The sequence below is a fragment of the Amphiprion ocellaris genome, chromosome 5 (assembly GCF_022539595.1).
Source record: "Amphiprion ocellaris isolate individual 3 ecotype Okinawa chromosome 5, ASM2253959v1, whole genome shotgun sequence".
Lineage (NCBI taxonomy): Eukaryota > Metazoa > Chordata > Actinopteri > Pomacentridae > Amphiprion > Amphiprion ocellaris.
In genome coordinates, this window is record NC_072770.1 from 34,432,112 (window position 1) to 34,458,824 (window position 26,713).

The 26,713-nt window shown below is 41.0% G+C and overlaps 1 protein-coding gene across 2 annotated transcripts; it reads right to left on the reverse strand.

Moving 5' to 3' along the window:
* Window positions 1-1,166: 1,166 nt before the first annotated feature.
* On the reverse strand, window positions 1,167-26,606 carry iffo2b (intermediate filament family orphan 2b). 2 transcript variants are annotated; one of them, XM_023264226.3, is made up of 8 exons: window positions 25,567-26,606; window positions 7,248-7,308; window positions 5,679-5,774; window positions 4,048-4,218; window positions 3,168-3,316; window positions 2,496-2,697; window positions 2,263-2,361; window positions 1,167-1,702 (listed from the first exon to the last, which is right to left on the reverse strand). In XM_023264226.3, exons 1-8 carry the CDS (start codon window positions 26,040-26,042, stop codon window positions 1,469-1,471), a joined length of 1,488 nt encoding a protein of 495 aa, XP_023119994.1. In that variant the 5' UTR covers window positions 26,043-26,606; the 3' UTR covers window positions 1,167-1,468. The 2 variants fall into 2 exon arrangements, with proteins under 2 accessions (XP_023119994.1, XP_023119995.1); XM_023264227.3 differs by having other exon boundaries at window positions 2,496-2,667; window positions 25,567-26,601.
* Between the last annotated feature and the right edge of the window lie 107 nt (window positions 26,607-26,713).

Below are 26,713 nucleotides of genomic sequence, written 5' to 3' on the forward strand. Positions count from 1 at the left end.
AAATTGTGAGACATCTCAATCTGTCGCAAAAAGACATTTATAAACACAAAAGGCCTCTGGGGTATGCGATCACATGCCTACAGCCCTCTATGTACAGTCTGACGTTTCAAGCCCAGATTCAGAGGAGACAAAGCAGGATGTGCAACCTGTCTGGAACAGAGTCCCCTGCAGCACAGCAGCAAAATGTACTGTAACCACACATGACAAAGAAAATCACTTCCTTAAAGTAAAATTAATATAAACAATGCTCATGTATGAGGTTAATGTGAAACAGAACCTTTTAAAAATGAGTCCTTTGGTTTTGCTTGAAATGTTAGAGGGCATTGTTTGGCTTTGACAACATTTGATTCAGTTTCTTTTACTACAGTGATCGTACTTTATCCGTTTTTATTTTGATGTGTCTTGTGCACAAATAAACTGCACATGATGAGAACAATGCTTCCCAGTAAAATCACAGCACTGGCTGATTTAGCAGCATAATATCTGGCAAATATTGAATATTATTGCCATAAATGAAGATATTAGGGGGTGCTGTTCCAGTTTTTACTGTTGATGTTCATGAAAAAAACAAATGTCCCATACAAAGTTTATTTCATACACGAACAAGAGTTCTTAAACTGATACATAGAAAACACCTGCTTTGCTTAAAAGGCTAATGGTTTTAAGAGAAACGAGGAAGGGTGAAAGCCAGTCCAAAAATAAGGCCAGCTAAATTGCATAGAATTTCAGTAGTGCACTGACGCATCAAAAGGCTGTGCTCCTTTCCTCTGACAACTTTGGCAACCCTGTCAAGTTCCCTCAGAAACCACCAGATCTCCAACACCATTTGTCTCCACTTGTTTTTGTCTCCTAGGCAGAAGACACTTAATCCCCCTACAGTTTAATTCAGATTGCAAATACCTCACCTGGACTCAAACAAAGCAAAAACAGGACCATATTCCAATCACAAGGAACCAACCCTTGCAATCTAAAATAAATATAAAAAATTTAAAAGATGGGTATGGTTTCTTTTTGGTGAATAATGTATTTGTGGTTCACCAAACAAGGAGCACAATATGTACTGTATTCAATTCCTTTAGAAATAAAGGATCTTAATAGGGTAAAAAAACACTTCTTATCCCATTTAAAATATTTTTTGCCCCCCCCCCCCCCCCCCCCCCCCCCCAAAAAAAAACAAAATTATGTGAAGCTCTGGACAAGGATCCAGTGAGGAAGAGAGCACAGCTTGGTTTCTTTATGCACTCTTTTCTCTTTTTGAAGCAAAGATCCCCCCGACACCATTTTCTAAACAACAGAAACAGTATAAAAGCACCAGTTCTAGGTCTTGGTCAGTGAGCACGACCATCAGAACTTTGATAGGACAAACAGGCCCAGATTTAAATTAGTCCACCTCTGCGGTAGGGTTTTAAACCCTGTGATGACCAGATGTAGACAGGCGGAGATGGGACAGGGCCCGGCCATGCAGCCATCAACTAACAGGGACTTCAGCTTCTGGGTCCTTGTCCAAAATCTCGTCCTGTATCTCGTCTGTGTTCCCTGAGTCACTGCTTGCCACAGAGCTGAAAGAAGGAGAGTTCCTGCCACCTTTTATCATCCGTCGACAGGTTTCCATCTGCACGTCGAGGCCTCTTTTCATGCTGCACATCTCCATGTACTCGTGCAGGTGTCGGTTCATGTCGCTCTTTGCTGTGGCCAATTCCATCTGAAAGAACAAAAAAGGATTAAACAGAGTGAAGATGGTAAGAATTTATCTGTGAATTTGTACTTGGCTAAATGGTTGGCAAGTATAATTAGCATATTTGCATGCTAACACTTGCTAATGAGCAATACAAAACAAAATAAAGCCGGTGTTGGATGAAACCAAATTTTGTACTGATGATGCTGCTGTGAGAAAAGTTATTACAGTTGGTTCACATGAATATGTGGGCAAGAATCCTTAGGATTGATCCTCTGGGAACCACGAACATCTGTGTCAAATTTAGTAGATGTGAACAATTTCACAGGAAAAGAGCTTGTGGTGATGCGACAGGAAGTCAGGGGATAACGAAAGTCTGGATGAGTCATCTTTCTTGCACCATAAATGTCTGTAGAAAATTGCCTGACGATCTATTTCAACGTAGACGACAATGGTGCCACTTGCATGGCTAAAAAAATCCCAAGATGTAATATTTCCTGGACTCATGTTGTGGTAATGCATGCTTTAATCTTGCTGTGTGCTGGCAGGTTATCTTCTTTCATACACAAGAGCACAGATGTGTCTACCTCGATCTGGCCGATGGTCTCCTGGTACTCCTGCTCTCTGGTCTTAAATAGTGACTCTGTTTCATCGATGAGGCTGCCAAGACTTCCATCCTGGGAGTCCTTAGAGAGCACAGACAGAGGTCTCATTCATCATGCATGAGTAAACGTCTTACACAGCACCCACAGCAATGATCCACACTGACTTATACAAAAGACGTATACTGTCAAAGCATCTTCCTGCAGACAGGACTCACTGGATCAGCAGCTTCCACTGTGCTGTCACAGGGGCAGGCGGTTGTGCAGGGAGTCGCAGTGATGGCGCACGGCAAGTTGTAGTTTGTGAAGTCCTCCCACAGCAGCAGAGTCTCCTCGTTCTCCTCCCATGTCAGACTGTCGCAGTCGTCGTCGATTTCAAACGTCTCGCGCCTGGCAACAAAGGAGTTATCTGAGCAATGTCTGTGTGGGACAAGGACAGAGAACGGAAAGGACAAGAGAGAAAGAGAGGGGGAAGGAGAGCAAGGACAAGTATAACAGCCACCAGATTCAGCAAAGGTCACATGCAAAGAGAAAGGTGTGATTATAAAGAAAAGGAAAAGATCAATGGGAGGGATTTTAGGGAAAACAAGTGCAGTTAAGGACGCAGCCACAGACGATTATGTTTCTCATAAGATTCCAGGCGATATGTAAATAGGCTTGTGGAAAAAAAAGCAGGCCCGCATATCTGGTGAGTTTTGCTGAATGAGCATGCTGTCTGTTAGCTGCAACACTTCGCATAAACACCAGAGGGAGATGACAGAACATACACACAACAGAGCATCAGGAAACAACTGTAATGGTGGAACTGCAGAGCACATTCAGTTTCATTCAAAACGGCAAAGACTTAATCCTGGTGTTTCTGCGTTATTCGTGCGGATGGCGTCACTTACAGCTGGTTTAGCATGCGTTTCATCTCGTCTGTGATGTTGAGCGACCCAGGGACCTCTTCTTCTGTAGGGCTGGGTTCGGCATCCATCTCTGATGTCTCCTCATCAGACACGACTTTGCGCTCTTTTCTCCTGCAGCAGGCCATGGCACCCTGAAAAACACAAACCAAGGCATAAACACACACTTACAGAAGATCTTAATGAACCCTGTGGCAAAACATAACTTAAGTAGCTCAGTTGCACTTAGAAACTAAAAACAACAGGCAGAATAGATAAAACCGTGTTCCTGTGTGGATGTGCATCCTATATACATGTAAACAAATCCAACTTTGACAACCTCCTACATAGCTGCTTCATAAACTGATTAACAAATCAATAGTTATTTGCCTGCAAATAGTGTAAAATAGCAGATTCCATTGAAAGCAGAAACATATAATGACATATGACATAAGAGAAGCCACCAGCTTGATTCACAGAGGATTTTTACTTGGGCTTCAGCCAGCAATGTCGGCGCAATGTGATAACCTTGTTTGCAGTGAGGGGTTGCCACATCAGCATTTCACTTTTCTCTGGGTGTGTGTGTGTGTGCGCACATGCATATGTAAGATTCACTACTGTGTGTTGTGCATGTCTATGTTTATATGTTTGTGAGTGTATTTACGAACATGCAGGCACGAACGCCTGCACCTTCACAGGGGTCACTGAGTGCACGATTAGCTGGTAACGCAAAGAACAAAGTCACCACACAGCGAGCGACTGGCAGCTCTGATTTCACTTGTGCTGAGTGTTTCCTTCACAAAACAATTCATTTTTTTGCCGCATTAACTGTCAGCTCATCTTAGAAACAGGGGAAGTGAGAGTTCCACCACGGATGGATACTTGCCTTCTCTGGGAGCGACCTGACAGGACTGACGTTGAACATCTTTGACATGTCCTCTGAGTTGCGTTGCTGAGCCACGTCACACAGTTTGGCCGTGATGTCGATCCGCCTGCAGATGTCCATGTCCACCCGCCTGGCTTTCTCCTGAATCTTAGAGTCCAGGTCAGACATTTGCTGCACGGGGATGGAGAGCAATTTTAGATGACACGTGTGATCCAAATATCTTTCCACACTGTGAAAACGTACACCATGAGTCACTGTGACAGGCGGACAACTTGGGTTCACACCATCAGCTGACTGTTTTATTAGCCGGTGTTGGTTAAATCATTAAATCATTTAACAGCGAATTTGACCTGAACTACATGATGATGCCGTATTTAACACCTGAGTGGTAAAGTTTCATTTTCACGTCTGTTGTTTTTTTGGAGGGTTGAGACAGGTTTTTTTTTTTTTTTTTTTTTTAGAGGGATGTTCTGCTGATTTTATACATAAAGGTTGATCACATTGTGTACTACTCAGATAGTTGTATAACGTCTTTAGATGCACTGGTGGCGGGAAAAAAAATAACCAGGAGACTTCAAATTTGTTAAAAAGTCTATCTTGGGAGTTCTCCAACTTGATTGAGATGCAGTAATAAAATTCTTGAGTAACCCTTTAGGGTGCCATTCTACATAAATTCTAATCTGTGATCTAAATTCCTTATAATAATATGGCTGTTTTATTATTAATATCCCAATCCTGTTTCTGTTTCATTCTGAGTCTGTTTTAAGTCTGTAATTCACTGCTATTACAGCTTATTTTGGCCAGAATGCTGTTGAAGCTTCATAACATGTAAAGTTCTAAAACTGTACTTTGGCATCCTTGTCAATATAATATATAAATATGCAAAAATATTCACTTCTGATAAGGCTTGCAGAGGCTGATACAGAGCATGCAAATATGACACAGTGGAAGCTGTTACTGAAGAACGAGGACTTTCACCACATCCACAGAGCCACAAAATACAGGATGTCTACCCACTACGTCTACCTCCTAAGAATATCCTCTACTTAACTTACCCGTCTCTGGATTTAAACATCAGGGATGAAGTAAAGCACAGAAAATAACATGAAAAATTGACAATGTGCTGATGCTAAAATGAAGATAAGCAGAATAAACAATTGCAGTTTTCAAAAACAAAAACAGCATCTGACTATATTCATCCCCGAGCAAGCACCAGCTGTGACTGGGGAAACTGCAGTATATTACAGCTGTATATCACAGCCGAGCAGAGCTGCCAGGGAACAATACAGACCAGGAAGAGCTGCTGATCTACAGCTGCTGTTTGAGCTATTTTCAATGGATGCTTGTCTTGGAGGCTTTACGGCATTATATAGTTTTTGTGTACGCAAATAAGGAAGGAAGGAAGGAGGGCAGGGTGTGTGTTTAGTGTTATTATATAGAGCCCTGTGAATGACAGCATTCGGTGTGTGTGGAAAAAAATAATTGTACAAGGCTGAGAACTACAATGTTGGAAGGCTTAGCATGACTGCTTTAAGGATGGGAGTAAACACAGCAGTTTTTGTAGGAAAGCAAAGTTTGTCAGACTTGAAGAATTGGTGGTGACATCAGCCGAGTGCTGAACAAACACTTACATCACTCATCAGACTCTTGAAGACGACGAGTTCAGCCTTCAGTCTGTCCACCTTCTCGCTCAGCTCATCCTGGACCTCTGATGAGTCCCTGGCGCTCTGAGTGGACATCATAGCGAAGGAAATGAAACCAGACACTTTGCAGGAGTTCGAGGACAGTGTTCAACCACAACGATCTCGGCTTACCAAAGTTTATGAAATCAATTTGTGTAACAGGACTCAGCAACCACTTAAAACACACATTTTGGTTGGTTGCACCCTGATAAGGCCCATCTAAGCAACTAAAACTTTTATGCTGTAAAGTTATTTTGCATTATGATATTGGTTGATGTTTATTGTCCAGAGGCCACTGTTTACTGTCCTTTTAATATTTACATGATGCAAAGATTAGTCTCTGCTGGAAGCACAAACTTAAATCAATTTATTCACTTTATTGTGAAGAGTTATAGTAGATATTACTCTCCTATTTTTTAAAGATGAAACTACAGCCAGCAGCTGGTTAGCTTAGCTTAACATAAAGACTGGAAACAGTGGGAAACAGCTAGTCTGTCCAAAAGTAACACAAAACTACCTACAAGCACCTCTAAAACTCCCTGATTAATGTGTTATGTCTCCTTTGTTTGACCTGATTGATTTTTGCATCACATTCACGGCTCAATTTGTCTTTTCTTCAGGGCTTGTAAGACTCTATTGCTATAATTTCCAGTGAAATAGATGACCACCTTACTTAGCTAGTAAACATGTACAGAGTAGTCAGAGGTCAAATATTCCAAAAGCTAAAACGAGAACCAACTTTTTAGTGACTGTTAAATCTGTCCCACAACAGTGTCAGTCTTCCTTCTATATTAAATCAGCACATGGTAACAGTCCTCTGGCTCTGGGCCTTGAACAATAAATGGCTGTTTGCACTGAATTTACTATCTCTGAGCAGATTTCCGCCTCTTCTACACACAGCGACATCTGCCCTGTGCTCTAAAAGGTTAAAGCCCTCAGGGGGATGGCACTCCACCTCTCTATCTGGGGTTTTGCTGACCCAGAATCTAAGACAAACACGCATGCTGTCACTGATCGATGTGCGCAAAAGCAAAAAAAGAGAAAGGATGCCAAGTAGATGAGCTACTAACAGCAGCTCTGACGGTGTACGTGTTGTGGTTGTGATACAGCTTTAAGGTGTGACATTTTAAATTGATCCTCTCCTCTACATCTATTTCCTGCTCTGAGCAGAAACATAATGGCAGACTGCTGGTGATACTTGATGTTCATATCTATATCTAGGCCAACAGACTCCTCTTGATGGGTTTGTAATATGGTTTTTCTATTCTGAAATACATCCTCCTGACTGTAGCTGCTTCTAGTCCAGCTCTTATGAGTCCTCACAGCGTAAAACATCACAAAGAATTGAGCGATATGTTTCTGCATGTGATGAAATCGCTGTTATAAAAATGTATGTGTACACGCACTTCCCCTCACATTATATTTGAGCTGCTTTATCTGCATGTTGCTAGTAAATGGTCCTTGGCATGATGTCAAATAGCTGTTCATGAACATATTTTATTGTTTATGTTTCCCAACCTGCTGCAGGGATTCCACCGTGGACTCCAGCTGCTGACGTTTGGACAACTCCTCCTCCCATCTGCAACACAGAACACAGAGGTGGGTCAGTTACTGCTGGGCTTGGTCCCCTGAGGCCCACCAGACAGGGTAATGGTACTTTTGTGGGGATAATACTCTCATCTCTGATTACAAAACGCCCTTGACAGTGTGGGATCACACCCATTCCCCCCTTACATTTTCGATCTTTTGTCTCCTTCCTCTTTTGTATGGGCATCTTTACAATCCCACTGCCTCAATAAAAACTCCAAAAAAGAATGGAGTTTCATCCTGCAAACACAACGCACATTGCTCATGAATAGTCTTTGAACCTTTGAGTGACTGCAGGGTGGGGTATCTCCGCTGCAGCCTGAATTCCTTCATGCGAGCATGCTTCAATCCTCATGAAGCCTCAGGAGTCAGAAATCTGTTTCTCACTTGCTAACAGTTCAAAGGAAATGAAAGCTTCTAATGATACTTTTGATGGAAATTAAATGCAGAGATTAAAGCTACCAAAACTTGAGCAAAGCCATCAGTGAAATCCAAATATTTTTTTGAGATAAAGTACACTGAATTATTCATCATGTTTAGTTGGGCAGATAAATCATACTGAAACAAGCAGTTTACATTATTGGTTTAGTCAAATTACAAGCAATATAGAAAAGGTCTACACCCACGCTAGTGTCCCTGCGAGACTGCACTTATTACAGTAATACTTTAAGCTAAACACTAATATCAGTTCACAGTGACAGTGCTAACATTAAGATGTCTCCTTCACCATCTAGAAACCCTTGTTAAAGGGCACTTCCGTTATGCTCCTACCTCTCAAACAGTTTCCATAGCAAAGGGATGTTCCTCTAGTACCAAATGTAACTGTGGTGTTCCTCAAGGCTCTATCCTCAGTCCACTGTTCCTTTCAATATACATGCCTCTCTTTAAAGCCAGATCATACAGAAACATAGTATTTCCCACAACCGTTATGAAGATGGCACACAGTTATCTGCCCCTTTTAAAACTGGCAACCTTAGCAGCCTGGACACGCGCCTTAATGATGTAATATGTTGACAGTCCTAAACGTTCTACAATCTAATAACGACAAGCCAGATGTTCCAGTCATTGGTCCCAACCCCTCTACTAACATATTTCACAGAAAGCTTCCCCCCTGATTATAATATCAAGCATCTTGGAGTTATTCTTGACATTGATCTGTCTCTTGATGTTTAAGAGAGCAGTGTTGTTCAGTCATGCTTCTTTCATTTGAAGAAAATCACCAAAACTACATCCTTCCCATCTGACAGTGATTTGCATAAGATTATACGTGTATTTATTTTTCCATGCCTGCAATTAAAGTACATTTCTGCAATCTACTTTATATATTGTCAATCAGATCTCTCTTCGCCAACTCCTATTTGTTCAGAAGGCTGATACCAGCATCATAACTGGTACTTGCCAATTTACACAGAGTTTCAGTTTCTATTTAGCACTTTTAATTGACCTTGCTCGAAACTACATCAAGAACCGTTAAACCCCTTACGTTCAGAGTTGCTCTCGAAGATTGGTAAATGGCTGGCTTGTGAACAAGGGTGACGAAGCCTTTGACATAAGAGCATTCAGATTGTGGAACATTCTGTCGATTGAGGTCAGACAGGCAACATCTTTTAAAACATTCTTTTATCAAAGGGCCTTTATGAATGGATGATATACAACTGTGTTTTATGATCCCTTTTGTGATTCCGCTTTGTTTTATGACCTGATTTTTTTTGTGATCTTTGTTTTGTAATCTCTATTTTTATGTTCTAAGGCTGCTTTTGTTAAACTTTAAGAGTATCTATTTGTCACACACCTATTCAGTTCATACTGAATAGATGTGTGACAAATAGATGTTGCAATGATATGCAAACAGAAAACTGGCTTTGCAGAGGTGAAAATAACACAAAAAAGAAAACAAAACATACAGCATTGGTGGAGCAATTCAATGGTGCCAGACTGAATTTTTTGTGATCATTGTATATGTTTTACATAGTTTTATTGATGTTATCTAGTCTTTATAATCACTTTGTTTCTGGTAAGCACCGTGTGACTAAAGATTAATATTATTACCATTATTATGGCAGGTTGCAAGTACAATGTTTAGCATCTAAATTTAGCATGTCAGCATGCTAACATTTGCTAATTAGGGCTAAGTGAGACAGTTTTATGCCCTTTGTTTTAGGGTTAGGTATTTAGTCATAAACCAAAGTGATTACTGGATAAAAATATGAGGAATTAGGAAGTTGGTACAATTCACTTGAGGTGGGCATATATTTGTACCAAATTTAATGTCATTCCATCCAACAGTTGCAGCTCAAATCCACAAATGTCAACATCATGGCCAAAGGAATCCTCCCCTACAGACCATTTCTGTCTATACAGTATTTCATGGTAATCAATCCACAAGTAGTGAACCAGCCGAGCCACCAAATGACATTCTCATCCATGGAGTCACGCCACCAGAGTTGCTAAAAATAAAGTGCCAGATCCTCTGACTGGCTGAAAGCTATAAGCAGCAATACAGTTCTTCTTTCCCTCTCTCTTTCCCTCACATCATATCGCTCATCTGTGCCACCATGGTAGCTATGTATAAACAAAATTAGGAGCCTATTTGATTGCCCTGCAGTATGCATCACACACAAAGCACAGAGTGTTGAGGCTACTGCATCAGTCAGTTCAGCACGTCCCTAAAACACACTCGTCTTGTGCCCTGCGATATGAGACAGCAGCCTTGCTGAGTCATAGTTGCTTCCCAAAAGACAGTTTGAAGTTCGGAATGGACAAGAAAGTCATTCAGCAATATGAAGTAACCGCACAGTGTCAGACACCCATGTAAGGATGAGCCTCTGTGGGCCACGTGGAGGGTGACAGAGGAGGATAAAAACAGGAAGGGGGTTTTCTGTATGAGTGTGAGAGAGCAACTGGATGAGCCAGTCGGAAGATTTGTGTCAGCTGGTGTAAGTATTGCATGCCTGACCATATATGTTTACTGGAAGGCTGAAAGCTGACATGTGATGACCACGACTGACTTCTAGGACATTCACTTATCCGTAGCCTTTACCATGGAGAAACACAAACACAGCCTGAAGTCACAACATGCATCACAAGACATTCACTTTCCCAACAAAACTAAGCCTTGTTTCCATTCAGGACCTACTGAATGTAGACTGTCTAATTAGAGAGAAGTATTCCTTGGCAGGGCGTGCCAGCTTGCTTTGTGATTGAAGCCTTGGTTCTAAAAATGCTGGCAGTGGTGCTTTACTGTGTCCACAACACTCTGCTGCAGGACTCTGGCTAAGGTCACTGGAGTTCACGACTGCATCTCATCCTCTGCAGACACAAATTCGTTCGTCACAGCATCTGCATCACTTGTGCTGCCACTTCCTGTCCATGGTGTCCATGGCGAGCTTTTCTTTCAGACTGTAGGTGATAACTGGACAACATGATTAAATCGACCTGCTGACAGTGAGAAAGCCTCTCTCTGTCAACAATATGTCAAGGCTATTTATGTCATCTATCAAAGATAATGGAGTCATTGAAGCAGCATCTACTTCCACATTATTTGGAGCAGTTGCAAATAAGCAATCCATAAAAGTCCAATGGAAAGCCACCAGCAAATTTCAAGCATCCAGATAAAAATGTCTTATCCAAACAAAGCCGACACTACAGCATAGCAACGGCATTCTGTCTGGCCTCTCTGTCATAACTGAGGGTTCTGGTTTTTCTGTACCTTTGGTGTGACTGAGTCAAAATGAAACACACTGGGAGTCTCCTTACAAGGACAAAGACAGCAGGAGGCTTGGAGCCTGTGTCAGCTCACAGACGTGTTTACTGCCAAACATTTCCTCTGAATCTCTCTCTAATAAATTAAAAACTGTGCTGTTACAGATGTGTTAATTCTGGAATTGCAGCAATAAATAGTCTGGTTTCCTTTTCATTTTTGGGAGGAAAATCAAAAATGTAATGACTACAAAAAAAAAACCTATAATGATATCTAAATTACACTGAATGATTCGTGTGTGTTTGGGAGTAATTGCGCAATTTTTAGTTAAGTTTGGTAAGATTTTGTCAAATCCAATCTAATAATAACCAGCATTAAAAAAAAAAAACAGTGTTGAATAATAGTTGCAGTGGAGTAAATAAAGAAAAAAATACTTCTTATTCTGTGATTCATGCAAACTCGTAGTTTGAGAGGAATTCTGCCGGGCAGCAATGGAAAAGAAAAATGAAGTGTCTCATATCAAACAGACATTTTCTCATGCATTTTATGGTCTGTTGAACAATAGCATTCCTGCACCACTTGCCAACTAACACTCCCTGCCTTGTGTGGTGTGTCTGGGAGTTACGTTTGCACGCAAGCTGCCTCACTGTTTTCCCATTACTACGCCAGAGGACAAAGACTGATCTGAACAATGCATGCAAGCATCCAAGTTTGATGTATTAATGTTCTCGTGCTTGATTCTTTTCAATGATAGCGCTCTCAGTGATAGTTTTATGGCACTCGGAATGATTTAATGCTGAAAATAGATTTATCTTTGCCAGAACCAACATAACTGAAGGTGACTATGGAGTGATTACTATTTTAATGATAATCTGATGTTCAAATTCCAAATTTCTTATTGTGACCACTATACTCTTATGCAACAGAAGGTAAATAGCAGAAGGAACATGGGGAAAACTTTGAGGTGTGGTTGCGTATCACACCACAAAGCCTCTGTTGCTCATTGCAAATAAAGTTCTGAGTCACAACACCCTGTTTAAACTATACGATGTGCTGGAAAGTGTTAGTCTTTGGAAGTTCTTAGTAACCAGACGTTAAAATACAAGCTCCAACTCAGATCCCACTTATCAGAGCAGATTAGGTCCCTGCTATTCCTCAAACTATTTGTTGTTGTCAAAATGTAGCAGTGCTCCTTTGTTCTGATCTGTCTCTGGTTTAAATGCTCTGTGTGTTTCTAAATTCTAACACTTATGATAAATAGTGAAACTTTCGCCCTTGATGTTTCATAATCCTTGCAAAGCCACAACGGGTATCAAAATCATAATAGTAATATGATATTTTAAAAGATGTTTTGTGGCTACCATTGCTGTTCATACAATATTATAAAAAAATCTATATAATTCTAATTTATATATCAATCCATGTTATGTTTTAAGAACCAAGGTATGTAGGAATTTTTGGTGAAACACTGATGCAATTAAGAATTACTAGGTCCTATTTAAGTTCAAATAAATTACTACTGAATAAGCATTACTACATTGTAAATCACTTTAAGTTTGTGTAACTTTAAAATGTAAGTTGGTCTGGTTGCTTAAAAATGTGAATTAACTATTTAGTTTAAGGAATTAGTTCAAAGTCATCTTTTGAGTTTTCTAAGTATAAAACTAGCTCAGTTAAATTCAATGAACTCGAGGAAACAAGTTAATTAAACTTGATATGTTCAGTTAGATCAGTCACATGGGCAGTCTACATACAGAATTGCTTTCCTTTTAAATTTTGAATTCAAAACTAACCTTCATCAAGGTTAGAACTGTTTTCATTATTCTGAGGGGAAACAACCAGTTTTACAATCTTACAATGCATCCTACTAATATGCTCCTTCAGTTTAGTATGAAGTAAATGTGGTGAGGTAGATGAACGCACAGGTGTTTGTTCATTAAGCTGCTCATTTTAAGTCAAAATGGCTCAGGTTATATATTAAAAAAAAGATAATTTAAGTTTAACGAACTAGAAATGAACAAAAATTCAGTTAGAGGAGATGAGTTGGCTTGACTACATATGAATTCCTCATCCACAGTAATGCTATCGCTAGCTACTAATACCCCATTTGTTGAATGATACTTTACTTGTTGGGGCCTGAATTTATTTTTGGTTGTAAATTGTTGTAAGGACACAAATCATCTTGTGCTTTTTTTCAATAATGCTCTGCAATAGAGAATGTTATTCTAAATATCATTATACTCTTATTACAAGAGATTTTAATGGCACCCTGACAATGAATCCTCATGAGAGCAGGCGATAGTAAAACAGGAAGTGTTGCATGATGACAGAAGACGCGATCAATACATCTGACTATATGCAGGACAAACACTCCCATTGAGCTGAACTGCTTGTATGAAATGAGGCCACTGACAGCTTTGATAAATCACGTCTGAGACTCCAGAGCACACGTGATTCCTCCCATGGTGCTCTATAGGTGTCTATATAATGTCTTGTCCATGGCAGCAGCATTTGCCATCAGTTTCCCAGAGTACAGGTCAGGGTTAGTGCTTCTATTTATCACATTACTACAATAATTTTGGCTTTAAGGAAGGAGCTTACTAGGAAGATGCATCTGTAGCACAGCGATGTGAAATAGTGAACAACAGATGTTTTTCTTGACTATGACTATAGTGGGTCATCGATCGAATGTCATGATGCTCGGTAATCTATAGCCTCTCCAGACTCCACAGGGAGACGTGTGGCGTGCTAATGAAGCTGGGAAATGGGTTGTATGAGCAGGTAAGGCAGCTCAGGAGCCCATCCTCTAGCTGCTCGAGGGTCTCTGCTGATCAGCCCACACCCCAAGGTCGAGGCTTATTTCATTTCTCTGCTCCGACTGACTCCACCTCCCCGTTCGACCGCCATAAATATCCATAACACGGCCACACACACGAGCGCACACACTTGTCCTCCATCACCCCATCATTTCGAACCATTTTATTGCCATGGAAACCACGCCACTGGCCTGCATCCGGTGAGCATGCCGGCTTATTTCTGGCTCATTCCATCATGTAAATTGTGCACACTGAGAATCCTCGCTAACTGATGCTTTCTGCTTCACAGGGACTGCCGGTCTTATATATAGCCTTCCAACCCCAGACAAGACACAGACACCACCAGGAGGGATGTCAGCGTTGCTAAGTGACCACAGGCTCTTCTCAAGGCACCGTTGTCATTGGCCCTTGGGGAACGACAGATGCTCCTGCTAGCTAATCAAGGTAACTGTATTAAGCAAAGTAATATTTAAAGTTCTTTTGCTTTTTTGTCATGGAGCTTAAAGCTTAAATGCCAAAGTCTGTATGCTGACACGCTCACGATGATAAAACTAGCATCTTAATGTTTAGCACATATGTTTACCATGGCGGCATGCTAAAAATGTTCAGTACTAATTAAAGATTACAGCTTAGGCTGATGTATATTCCATTAATAACTATTGCACAAACAAACCAAGTCTTTTAAATCCATCCTCTGGTGACCATGAATGTGTGTACCAAATTCTATGGCAAACCAACCAAAAACCAATTTTATTTACATAAAGGTAACAAGTAGCTAATCATATATTTTTCTACCTTTCATGCTATTAACATTTATATAGTACTATATGTGCACATTTTTAGTTACCTATGGATATGTGCATGAGTATGTAGCTGCATTGTATTTTCATTTACATGTACCATAATTCAATTCAGTTCAATTCAGTTTTATTCATATAGCGCCAATTACAATTCAGATTGTCTCAAGACACTTTACAGAACCGATAAGGCCTGTAATGTTTGACATTTTCCTCCAGAAAGCGGAAGGATCTTGTGATCTGTCGGTCTTTATCTGTATTTTGTCTGCGCACACTGAGAATACTGTCTTTATTGACAGTTATAAAATGTTAGATAATAATGGGTTATAAAACGTTTGGAAGCATATCTCTAAATTGTACAACAGCAGAGTGTTACTACTGTTTGAAATGTACCTCTTCCAAAACAGCAGCTTGCTGCAGGTCTACAGGTTGTGAAATGTAACTATAGTGACCATAAAAAGTCAGCTGAGAAATACAATGAAGACCACATCGTAGAGCTCCACTCTTTCCCTCCAGTTCCTTTATCAGTCTGCAAAGCTCACTTTTATCTAAAGACTTTGAAAATTGTTAGAGATATCTCTAGCGGAGCATTCTCCCTTTATGAGATAGTTCCTTCAGGGGAGGAAATACAGCAAGCTTTGATCAAAATCTTGGAGCCTCAAGAGAAATACATAATTCAAGTTTGTTCATCTTCTGAGGGGTAATCTACTGGCACTCATAAATTTATGTTTCGTGTTTTGCTGTGGTATGTTTTTGCATAATTTTATACTTCTGTTGTTTCTGCTCTCCACAGCGTAAAATATTATATTATAGGGAAAAGTGTGACTCCTGTTTTGGATCTTGATTGGTATTATATGTGTTTAACTATGGTTCAGTTTTTGGCACCTTAGATGTTTAGATTACACCACTAGGGAGGCGTCTGACCGATCGTTCCCATAACCAATGTTCAGCTGCACAATGAGCTCAAACATACAACCAAAACCAGCCCTACTACCTGTCATACTGAGCTCTCTTTGGCAACAAGAAGGACAAGTCATCCTGCAGGATATGGGGCCAGTCTGGGATTACATGAAGAGGAAGTAGACACTGAGACTGACTCAATCCATTATTTCTGAAAGCACAGTTGTCTGGTGTGTATGGACACACGTCTTCATTTGATATATGTATATGCAAATAAGCTGCTGCACTTCAGCCATTACTCCTTTTTTTGTATAATTTTCGTTAAAAAAAATATTATTCAATTATTTTATTATTTCCATTGTTTTATTAACTGACACTTATATAGTTAGTAACAGATTTGTTTCTTTCTCTTCATATTGCAAATAAGGAAACCTTCACATCTAAATACTATCCATAAAGCCATAGTATCACATTACCGTGTATTTGTGTAATTACATTAACTGGTTAAGTATTACTACACAATGATAACATATCACGATCCAATAATGAATTGAAAATTAGATAGCATTTAGCAATAATGACTTTGGATAGTGTTTTACCATCTTATTTATATGAATACATGTAATATGCAGTATTTAATGACATTTAGATGAGTGTTATCAAGAGGTGAACAAATGTCAAAAACGGAGATGAAGCACATGTTTGAAAGACACTGAACAAATTAACACTAAGATAGAGGATTAGAGGTTGTAGGGCACTGGATTGGATCATCTGTGAACTTGATGAATGCTCTTTGTCTAAAACCAGACTTTTGACATTTAAAGTTCTTTCAACAGAACTATCAAACTGGGTAAAAGCTTCTGTGAGCTTTATGTATGTGTCAGGATATCTTCATGTCTCACTGGCAGACAAAACATTGTATAATCTATATATAAGCTACTCTAAATCCTTGCTCAATGGAACAACCTTTAATGAATTTCTACTCTGAAGAACCTTTGAGAAGGGAGTTCAGGCAGAAGAACAAGATGGACAAGCTGCTGCACAACAAGGCGCCATTTAAAGAAATTGCAAGTTGGACACAAATTATGTTCCTGAAGTTTTTTGGAACAAAAGTGAAGCTACAACAAACTCATTTTCATGGATCAAAGCATCCAAATGAATGGAGGGTTTGGTTAAACACCAGTGGATCCTCCCTCCTTGTTGATAGACTGACAGGTAATTAGGGGGCAGTGTTATAACATGTCTAATCCTCCAGCCTGACCTGGCCCCACAACATTGCCACACTGACTTTTCTCAGCAACCTAGGTGTGAGCTTGAATTGTTTGTACTGTGCACATGCATTATCTAGTTGCATAACCCCCAAAACCAATCCTAGCCCCAGTTTCTCTGGCCTGAGGGCTGATACTGTCAGATTAGCTCCAAACCCTGCAGAGACGAGACATACACAAAGTTGTTCATGAGTAATTACCAGCCGTTTCTAACTAATAGGTATAACCTTGGAGTTCCCTGTAAAGAATGGATAATTGCTTTGAAAAGAACTTAAGTGTTTATGATGGCGCTTGTTCTCCAAACTGCAGGAACATGCAAAGGTGTGCCCACTGTGAAAATACCCCGACTTAATAGTTTGTTTAGACTTACAGTGACTGGCAGTTAAATGCCTTTTGTTGGAAAAACTGGCAGAAAGGCAAAGGTTTCTGTCAACAAGAGCTTCAAAACTACTGATATGCACCTCAAAAGTGACACTGTGTAAGTTGTCAGCTATTTTATCGGTTTGTTCTATGCAAATCATTGATTATATTGTTGGTTTCTTTCATAAGAAAATTACAAGGATTCATTCATCTGTGTGTTATGCCTGTGCAGTAGTACAGAAGAGCAGGTGACAGAAAATCAGTTTTCCCAGCAGTCTTCAAACTGACCCCTCCCCACATTCTAAAGAGCACATTACTCTACTATTAAGTTTTTATGTTCCCACCAGTTTAAACTGTTCTTGTCCCTGTCACAGTGCCATCATTGACTTAACAAACACAAGAATGTTTAATTGCACAAAAACTGCAAAGCTTCAAAAACACTTAACTGAAGACAGCTAGTTTGCTATCTGAACAATCCTACAAAAGGGGAGCTTTGAGTTGGATGCATTGCTTGACAAATGCCAGGGATTTATGAGATTTCTTGTAAATGCATAGAAGAACAAGCACACAAACAACAGCCTGCAAGTCCAGGCCATGTTTGGGTGGAGTTGCACTGGGAGCAACATCCTATTTAAGAAGAAAAGATTCCGGAGATGTTCCCTTCTGGCACAAATCCTCACTGGCCAGGGTGTGTACAGTGAGATTATGTGACACATAATAGAGCTATGAGACATCACTACTAGACAATTGTCTTTTGTAGCTCTGGGTACACACACCTGTGTCTTGACCACGTGCGACAAAGTGAATCTAATGGCCTTGGGACCAAATCCGGTCCATTAGACAGTTTCGGTATTTATATGCCACATTTATCAAAAGAACTTTACAATCACACAACATCAATGCCAGCAAACTTTCATGCAACACACAGACCAACAGTTTTGTTTAGCATCTCGATATTTGGACAGAAGCAGCCTGGCATTGAACCACCAACTGTACAATCAACAGATGACCCACTTTACCCTCTGAGTAACAGCTGCACTAGTCTTTTATTGCAGAATAATCATTTAATTTTCTATTAGGCTGCTGGTTTTCTTCATCATCCATGACTGTAAGCTGAATACCTTTTGGTCAAACACAACAACACGTGAAGAGGACTCTCACTTTTTTAAACCTAATAGAAAAACAAGGTTGGGATAAGCTGAGGACATGAGAGGTGGAGGGCTGATTGTTTTTACATGGAATTTATTGGAGTAACTGTCTCTATGCAGGGAAAAGCTGCCATTCTCAAATAATCTTAAGCAACATTAATATATATGCAGAACAATATGCTCGATACGTGGGAGAGAAGAAAGTATGTCTTTAGAAATTTCCTTAATTTCGTGCTGTTTAGAAAATGACAAACATCTAGTTTCTGAGGTTAACAGCTTTAGATAAGTTTAACCAATTCAGCATCTAGGGAGAATGCAATATATGTGATAAAAATGTACATATAACAGATCCCATATATCGGCATAGCTAAAGATCTGAATTACAAATATATATTTACAACCCTAATAAACAGATTCCACAAGCTCCATATATGTCAGCTGGTAATGATTGAAAATATGAAGCTATTTTTAACATAACTCATGTAAAGAAACCTTTGCCTTACCCGAACCACACTGAAGCATAACTTTAAGGATATTTCTCATTTAGCCACAACTCCCATCAATAGTACTTTCAATTTACACTTAGTGCCTTTAACGTAAGTATTTTTGCTTCAGTAAGAGCTATAATGAAAATGCTGCCTCAGAAGGTTAAAGCAATTCATCTTTCTCTACATTAAGATTTTAAAAGCTCAGAGGTCAAGCATGTAGGAGCGCTGGGACAGATTTAACACCACTGTCAAGACTCTCGCACACCATCTTCCTATCTGGCACATGTGTGACATTATATACTGCCCAGAGATGTGCATGTGATCGTGTGTGTTGTTTTTTTGAAGTGCAGGGCAAAACAACATTTCCTCTGGTATAACAGCTCTTTAGAAATAGAGGTTATTAAGTCTGCATGCTGCGCCAGCAAATCCAGGCCTTTAGAAAAGGTGCAGGAGCTTTTCAAACTGAGCAGGTTTGAAAAAGTAGGGCAAAAACACTTCTTAAATTATTATATAGGAATAAGCCTTAGGTCTGATGATTAGGGGCTCATCTGTACGTCTTGTTCTTTCGCTGCAAGGTGTAGCTTTTCCAAAACAACCCACTGAGTAAACCTCCAGTACAGTCAGTACAGTCTCCCCTTGCAGTCAGTGCTTAGGAAAGACAGGTGCATTCCTGCACTTTTAAATATGGCAATGCGCCACTGCTCTCAGCTGTATCGATACCCATGAATAATCTACCACATCTGCACCTCACAGCAGCAGCTCCAGTCACAAGCACTGACAGAACAAAGGCACATGAAAGCATAGAGGGGGAACACTACCCACTATATTTCCTTTATTCCTCATCTTTTTTCCCACCACAGTTGTTGGAGTTGTTGGCTTTTCTTGTTTTAATAATGGTGTGGTATCCTTGACAACTATCCTTGTCCCTCAATATGAAATGAATCCCATTAAATACCACTAAAACCGATGCATAAGTCTGGCATTACTCACTGTCCCTAACCTGTATGTAGCTGTCTCCCCCATTGGAGATATAAACCTTTAAAGACAGGTAACAAATAATATATTTACAGTGAAAAATCAAAAATGCTCAGTTGTTTCTTATACCAGCACGGCATTGTAGTTTTTAGAAGACACTATTGCAACTCCAGCAGATAGGGCATGAAGTGGCATCTGCAGATTGATAAACATCTAGCGCTCTAGTGCAGTGACATTTTTGGCTCGTCACCTTCTATAATCCTTTATCACAAGCTGCATATGTCGATGAATTGTGAGCAGTTCATCAGGAGTGATGTTGCCGTCTCAGACTGTTGAATGACACTGAAAAATGAAGCCAATGCTCAAGTGTTAAGAACTCTTTTTCCCTAAATGGCCATATTAGGCAGTCCCCATAGAGCCCCATGTTAAAATGTACAACTTTACAACAGAGATAAATCAGGTACCAGAGAAGATTTTGGTCTCTATGGCTGATTTCTGTAAGCAAGACAACGATGCAGGAGGTACATTTTTATACTCCTCACCTGTTTAAATTCCATCAGGGCTTAAAAGTATGCATAATTAAGGGTGTGGCCACGTGGCAGGTGATAGGACATTCCATGGCCCAGACATGGTTGCACAGCCTGCCTCAGTTTCACACGTTCTACCTCTTTGCTCATTTTTAAATGAAGCAGGAGGGTTCAGGTGTTGCCACCATACTGAGCTTAAAATCTGCTCTTCAAGTAATCTATGGGTGATGTCACAAAGGGTTTGTCAATCTTCATAAACAATCAGTGAGTAAAACAATTTTCTGCTAAAGAAAATTGCCTCTGAATCATCTCAGAACACTTCAGACTATGGGTTGATCCTGAGAAGATGCTCCTTTGCATATTTAGAGTTAATGTGGGATTTACAAAAAATAAACTCTGTGCTCATGTTCATCTTAATATAGAAAATGCCACCCTGCTTACTGATGTATTTTTGGACAACAGTTCAGGTCTGTGGTGCTGAGGAATGATATCAGCAGCCTTGTCCCTTTAACGTTTCCACTGGGGTCAATCCAGGTTGATGCTTATAAAATGAATACTTCGCCTATGCTATATAAAAATGGCCTATAATCATAGAAACAGAAGAATGCCTTCCACTGCACAAAAGCACACTGTGAGCTCAAGAGAAGTGCAACACACAGCCAGGATGAGGCAGTAAGGGAGAAACAATATAGACTCTAATCTGGAGCTAAATGGTCTTAGTGAACTGAGCTCTCTTTCTTTCTCTCTCGCTGCATCTCAGCAGCAGGAAGTCTTCCACTTCGAGAGGCCCCAGTTCAGAGCAGCGCCTGGGTGCCAGGATGTGGTGCAGGGTTGGCTGCATGTTGGAGCCTCGGTGCTAGGTGACGGCTTAGAGAAAATCCCTCTCCTGAATAGACGGCCTAGATTATAAGCAGCACAGGTCAGCACCAAAGACAGACAGCGAGAGGCTGAACAGCTCATCACTGCAGCACGGTGCTCTTTATGGGGAAATAAGATATTTGAAACACAATGCAGCGCCCCCAGCTTTGGAGTCACAGTTTACCTCACCCTGTAATTAGTTAGAGTTCTTTCCCAGGCCAAGTCTGAATCCTGCTTTCAAAGGAGAGGCTCAACTCTGCCTTTCACCCCTCGTAAGCCCAGGAACCAAGATCAAAGCCTCAGAAAAGTGTCTTGACTGAATTCTCATTTCATTGATCCACACACAGCTAAATTCAGCTGCATTTGAATTATTCATGCAGGAGGAAGAACATGCCCATGAGGCCCAAAGACTGTCCTGGTTCACTAGACGTCCTGTATCACCCACTCTGGGATCCAGCAGGACAGTTGTTTGGCCTCTGCTCTGTGCTGGAATAAACAACCAATTAGAAGTGGCCAAAGCAACCATCAGCGATCTCTGCTTCAAACTCTGACTGGAGCACAGCTTGTCACTGATGTGATCTTTTAGACTACAGTAAAGTATGTCTAAAACACTGCAGTAGGCACCTAAAAGTAGTTATAATATCATAAATTATTCTGCTTTGTGCATCCCTTTCTTCTATCACCTCAATAGCCACAGTGCACAGCTCTATTTGATACTAATTCATGCAAGCTACAGCAATAATAAATGTGTACCCGGCTCTTATCTCAAGCTATTTAATATGAACTATGCTTGTCTTTGAAAACTATTAGCATATTATTGCAAATTCACCTGTCTGTGCAGTAATTTACATAAAAGCTGCCGCTGTCTGTAATATCTCTGCACAAAAAAATAAAACAGGCAAATTTTAAACAAATGTGCCTTTTTGGTCACATGAAGACAGCTGATAGACACTATCAGTTGTTAGTTACATCATTATATCATCAGCTGTCAAATATGCTCATCAGCGTTAGCCTCTGTTTTCACGGCACTTCTAAGCACTATAGCATGCTAGTGGCAATTACTGTTCGAGCCTCACTGACTCCCAAGTGACACATTTCACAGCGAAGCAAGACAGTAGAATAAAAACAGTGTGAATGAGGGCATTGGCATTGACCTCACCTATCTCCATCTGCACGATCATTTGTTAGCATCAGACGTATGTAACCCCAAGGCCCAGACACTGTGGCACTAAGTGGGCATTTGTATGAGCTGGTTGTCTGATTTATGAAGCCTGTCCTTGGACAGAGTGTAAGAGGCAGAAAGAAAGGACTAGCAGTGACCCTTTCATGTATAAAAGAAATGTATGAAAGTGAACAATCTGATAGATTCGTTTAAAAGTGTGGTTAAACAAAGCTACGGAGCTTTTCCTGATCCACAAATATGCACAGTAATAGTGAAAGAACACTATTGTTCTCTGTACCCAAAGAATATTGTGTAATACAGAATAACAAACTAATTGGGAAACGTTATTAAGGTCAGTTAAGATTTTTGGAGCAATGACCTTTGAACAATTAATATCTGCAAAGGAGTTTGGGAACTAGGTGGACAGAAATAAACAGTATGAGTCAGTCTGAACCTGTGTTTGGTCTATATGACAAAACTGCAAAATAACACTGAAGCTCTCCGAAAAGAGCTTAAATAAAATAACGAGAGTAAATGAAGCTAACTGAACCCCAAAATGTTTTCAAATGCTAAATTAAGATAAGAATTAAACTTCTATAGAAATGGATTAATGGCAAATCCATCTAATTAAAAACAAACTTCTTCCATCCCTACTTAACTCTCATTTTAGATTTTTGAAATAGCATGTAAATATTACTTTTTAGTAGTGATAAATCTATATTAATTTTTCTAGCAAGTTTGTAAACTATTATTTTTCTGGCACTGTTCACTGTCGGCATATTTTGAAGAATGATGCATATGGACTTGAATTTTCTAAACAGTATATACTGACTCTTTCTGAACCTATTGATCAGATTGTATAACATCTGCAAGCAGGTTTATGGTTGCTTATGTTACGGCTACCGTTACAACAGAGTACTGTTTTGCTTTAATGCTACTTGGGGTTACATTTAAGGAGAAAGTGGGGCTCAACAAGTTAGAGAACCTCTTCTGTACTGTCAGTATTATGTGGCAAATATTGAACTAACTTCCAAATGCAACTTCTTGAGCATCTGTGTGACAAATTACACTGTTTTACCTCAGGCTCAGAAAATGTTGTATTGATCAGAAACAGGCGTGCTGTGAAATGACACAAAGTAAACAACCGGGCAGCTCACGGTAGGAATGCAAGTGACCCAATCAGAAACGGGACAACTGGACATCCATCTCCTGGTGTGTGTCCACCCTGGTAACACTTTAATAAATCACCGCGGCTGTGTGCGAGCACGGGGTGGGGTGGGGAGGCCTCCGTCGGGAATGAGGATGCCTTACAAAGCAGGCTGCATATGACACACAGAGGAGCAGAGGGGTGGAGGGGCTGTAGAAGGGTGGAGTGAAGGAATGGCTGAACACAAAGAGCACAGAAGAGAAAAGGCATGGCGGGATGGAGCTCGGGGACTGAAGGCTGAAACGTGACTGTAGTAAAGAGGATTTAGTCTGGGAGACAGAAAGAAAGCAACTGGGCAGTGAACTCAGCGGTGATGCAATTATTGAGCTCAGAGCCAGCAAGGAACGAGAGAAGCAGGAAAAGAGATTGATTACCATGATTACTGGCCAATAAAAAGAAGCTAGGAATGTGTGTTGTTCCTCACATTTCCACATGCAAGAAGGATACAATGATACCATTAGACACTCGGGACGGTCATTAAAGGAAAACAAATAAAAAACATACATTTTAGGAGTAAATGTGTAAAATGAAGTAGCTGGATATTTGCTAACTAAAATTCCTAATTGAAAAAGCAACTGAAGTGGCTGTTTCATTGACTTATAAAGTCAACAGCTCCTATTTATGCCAAACAGAGATCCGGATTTTAGATTTCAGCTGCAGGAGGTTTTAATTTGGCTGCCATCCCAGTAGCTGCCGTTCATCTTCCACAGCAGAAATGCACAAAAAAGGGTATGCTGGTTCTACTGGGGGATGACTGGACAGGATATCCAGCTTCCCAGTAGAGTGGGAGACGCGCACATTCTGTGTCACTGAGTCAGTGAGCTCACAGGGAAGTCAGCGTTCGTCATAGGCGACCTCACCGAGCAGATGGAGGCCTGTTAAAATGCCTCTCTGCTTGAATCATGATGGCGAACAGAAGCAGGCGGTTGCTTGGCATGTCTCCCTTCCAGTAGCCAGCCAAGCCAGTCAACAGTGACGTAGGTCAGCCGGGGACGCTGCAGTGAATCCTCAAGGAAACACAGTTAATGTGACTAAAAGAACAACAATTGGTGGAGACTGAGCCATGCAGAGGAATTTCCTCAGAAGTGGGAGAGAAACAAGCTCAGTTCAGTTCATGATAAACGCCTTGTTCTGACGAGAAATGCTGAGCCGCCTCTCCACTCTGACACCCTTCATGCAAAATACTACCTCAGGTGTAACTCTATCGCTGTGACGCCTGTCATCTCTCCACTATGCTGTCAGATGAGCACCTGGTGACATTGGCCAATCACATCCACACGGGAGATAAACATCATACACAAAGTTGAATGGTAAATAACAGCTTCTTCAACTCTCCAATCACACCTTGCAATAAACTAGTAACAGCCTTTAGACTGATTAATCTAATGATTATTTTTTACACGCCCTGATGCTGTTCGATAAAATGTAAGAAAGCAGAGAACATCGCGAGCAGCAAAAATTTAATTTACTAGGATAGAAACCTGAGGGAAATGGGGCATTATTAAAATGAAAAAAAATGATCAAAAAATGGATTCATTGAAAATAGTTCCTGGTTAATCGCCTAATTGTTCTAGCTCCAATGTGAAACATTTAGCATGAGAAAAATTAGTCTATCTTCAAGAGCAATATTGATTATGTGCCCAGATTTAATGTAGCACTACATTAAGAGAACTTCTTCTCTGACAAACTGTTCCATTCAGTCTGAATACGTCAAAGCTTTAACTTGTTCCAGCAGAGTGACTGCAGTCTAGACTTAATGAGAAATCACTACAGAGACTGTAAGTGTGTCTGTGTGACATTTACTACTTTTCCAGTGTTTTTTTATTATTTTTGTGTGGCTGTATGAGTGCAGTGATGATTATTTTCAGGGCCCACAGACTTTCTATTTGGATAGTAACGTTTAAAAATAAATGTGGGCGCCACAGTAACATCCATTCAAGGCCCTCCTGTTCAGATGATTACTGTACTTGAGTGTATCCTGGCTGCCAGTAAACATAAACATCACAAACACCCGCTTTTACATTAACGTGCACACTTTACTCACTTCCTCCTGTACTCGTCCCTCTCCCGCTTGACTTTGGCCAGCACGTTGTACAGAGCCCTCACTTCTGGGGTGATGGTGTCTATCTGGACCCCAACTCCGTCCGGGTGCGTCCACGTCACCCCGGGCGCGTGCAGGGTCTCGAAGCGCTCTCCTTGCCTCCGGACGTGGGTGAAGCTCCAGATGGTGCCCGGCAGCCTGGACTCGGGGCCGTCCGTCTGCACGGCGACTTCCCGGGCGTAAAGGTGTCGGTACTGCGGTCTCTGCAGAGCTTGCTGCAGCTGGCCCTCCAGCAGTTTGTTCCTCCTCTCCAGCTCGTGGACTTTGGCAAGGAAGCAGCGGAATCGCAGGTTGAGGGTTTTCAGCACATGGATGTTGGAGCCCAGGTCGTTACGCAGGGCGCTGGTCACCGCGCCCGACCCGGTGGGGACGTTGCAGACTGGACCGGGCGGAGTATCGGAGAAAAACAGCGAGTTCATGTTGGTAAACAAGAAAACCCCGAGAATCCGGCTATGGCTGTGTCTGATCAAGAGATGAAAATAAAACCTGTTGTTTGGTTTTGTTTTGTTTATCTCTGCATATTCCTTCAAAACCCCCACTTCCCCCCCGTTTACAATGCAGATGCTGAGAGCGTCTGAGCTACTGGAGATGGGGTGACCATGACTGTCCCTGATGGATGTTTACAACCCCGAGTTAAGAACACAGACCCCTGCGGCATGAGGGGTGTTCACAAGCAAACAGCAAACCCAAAAAGTCCTTTCGGAGGCACAGAGGGCATCATCATCTGCTGAAGGAGCTTTGACGCAGAACGCAATCAGCACCGGCAGCGCTTCCCGTCACCCTCATGTCTCTGTCTGCCTTTGCTTTGTCAGGAGCTGCTGATGCTGTTCATATAGGCATCCCACAGAGGAAGACGGGTCCACCTTCTTTCCCCCGTTCACCGAGCCTCTATCCGGTCTCCATGTGGTGCGGTGTGGCAGGATGCAGCGCCGCAGAGCCCGGCCTCTCCGTGGATCATGTTGCAAAGTGCTAAACTCGGCACTATCGCCAACATCAGCCCCTCCCACCTTCCTCCCCCGTCTCTCTCTCTCTCTCTCTCTCTCTCTCTCTCTCTCTCTCTCTCTCTCCCGCACTCTCACAGAGCTCTTTA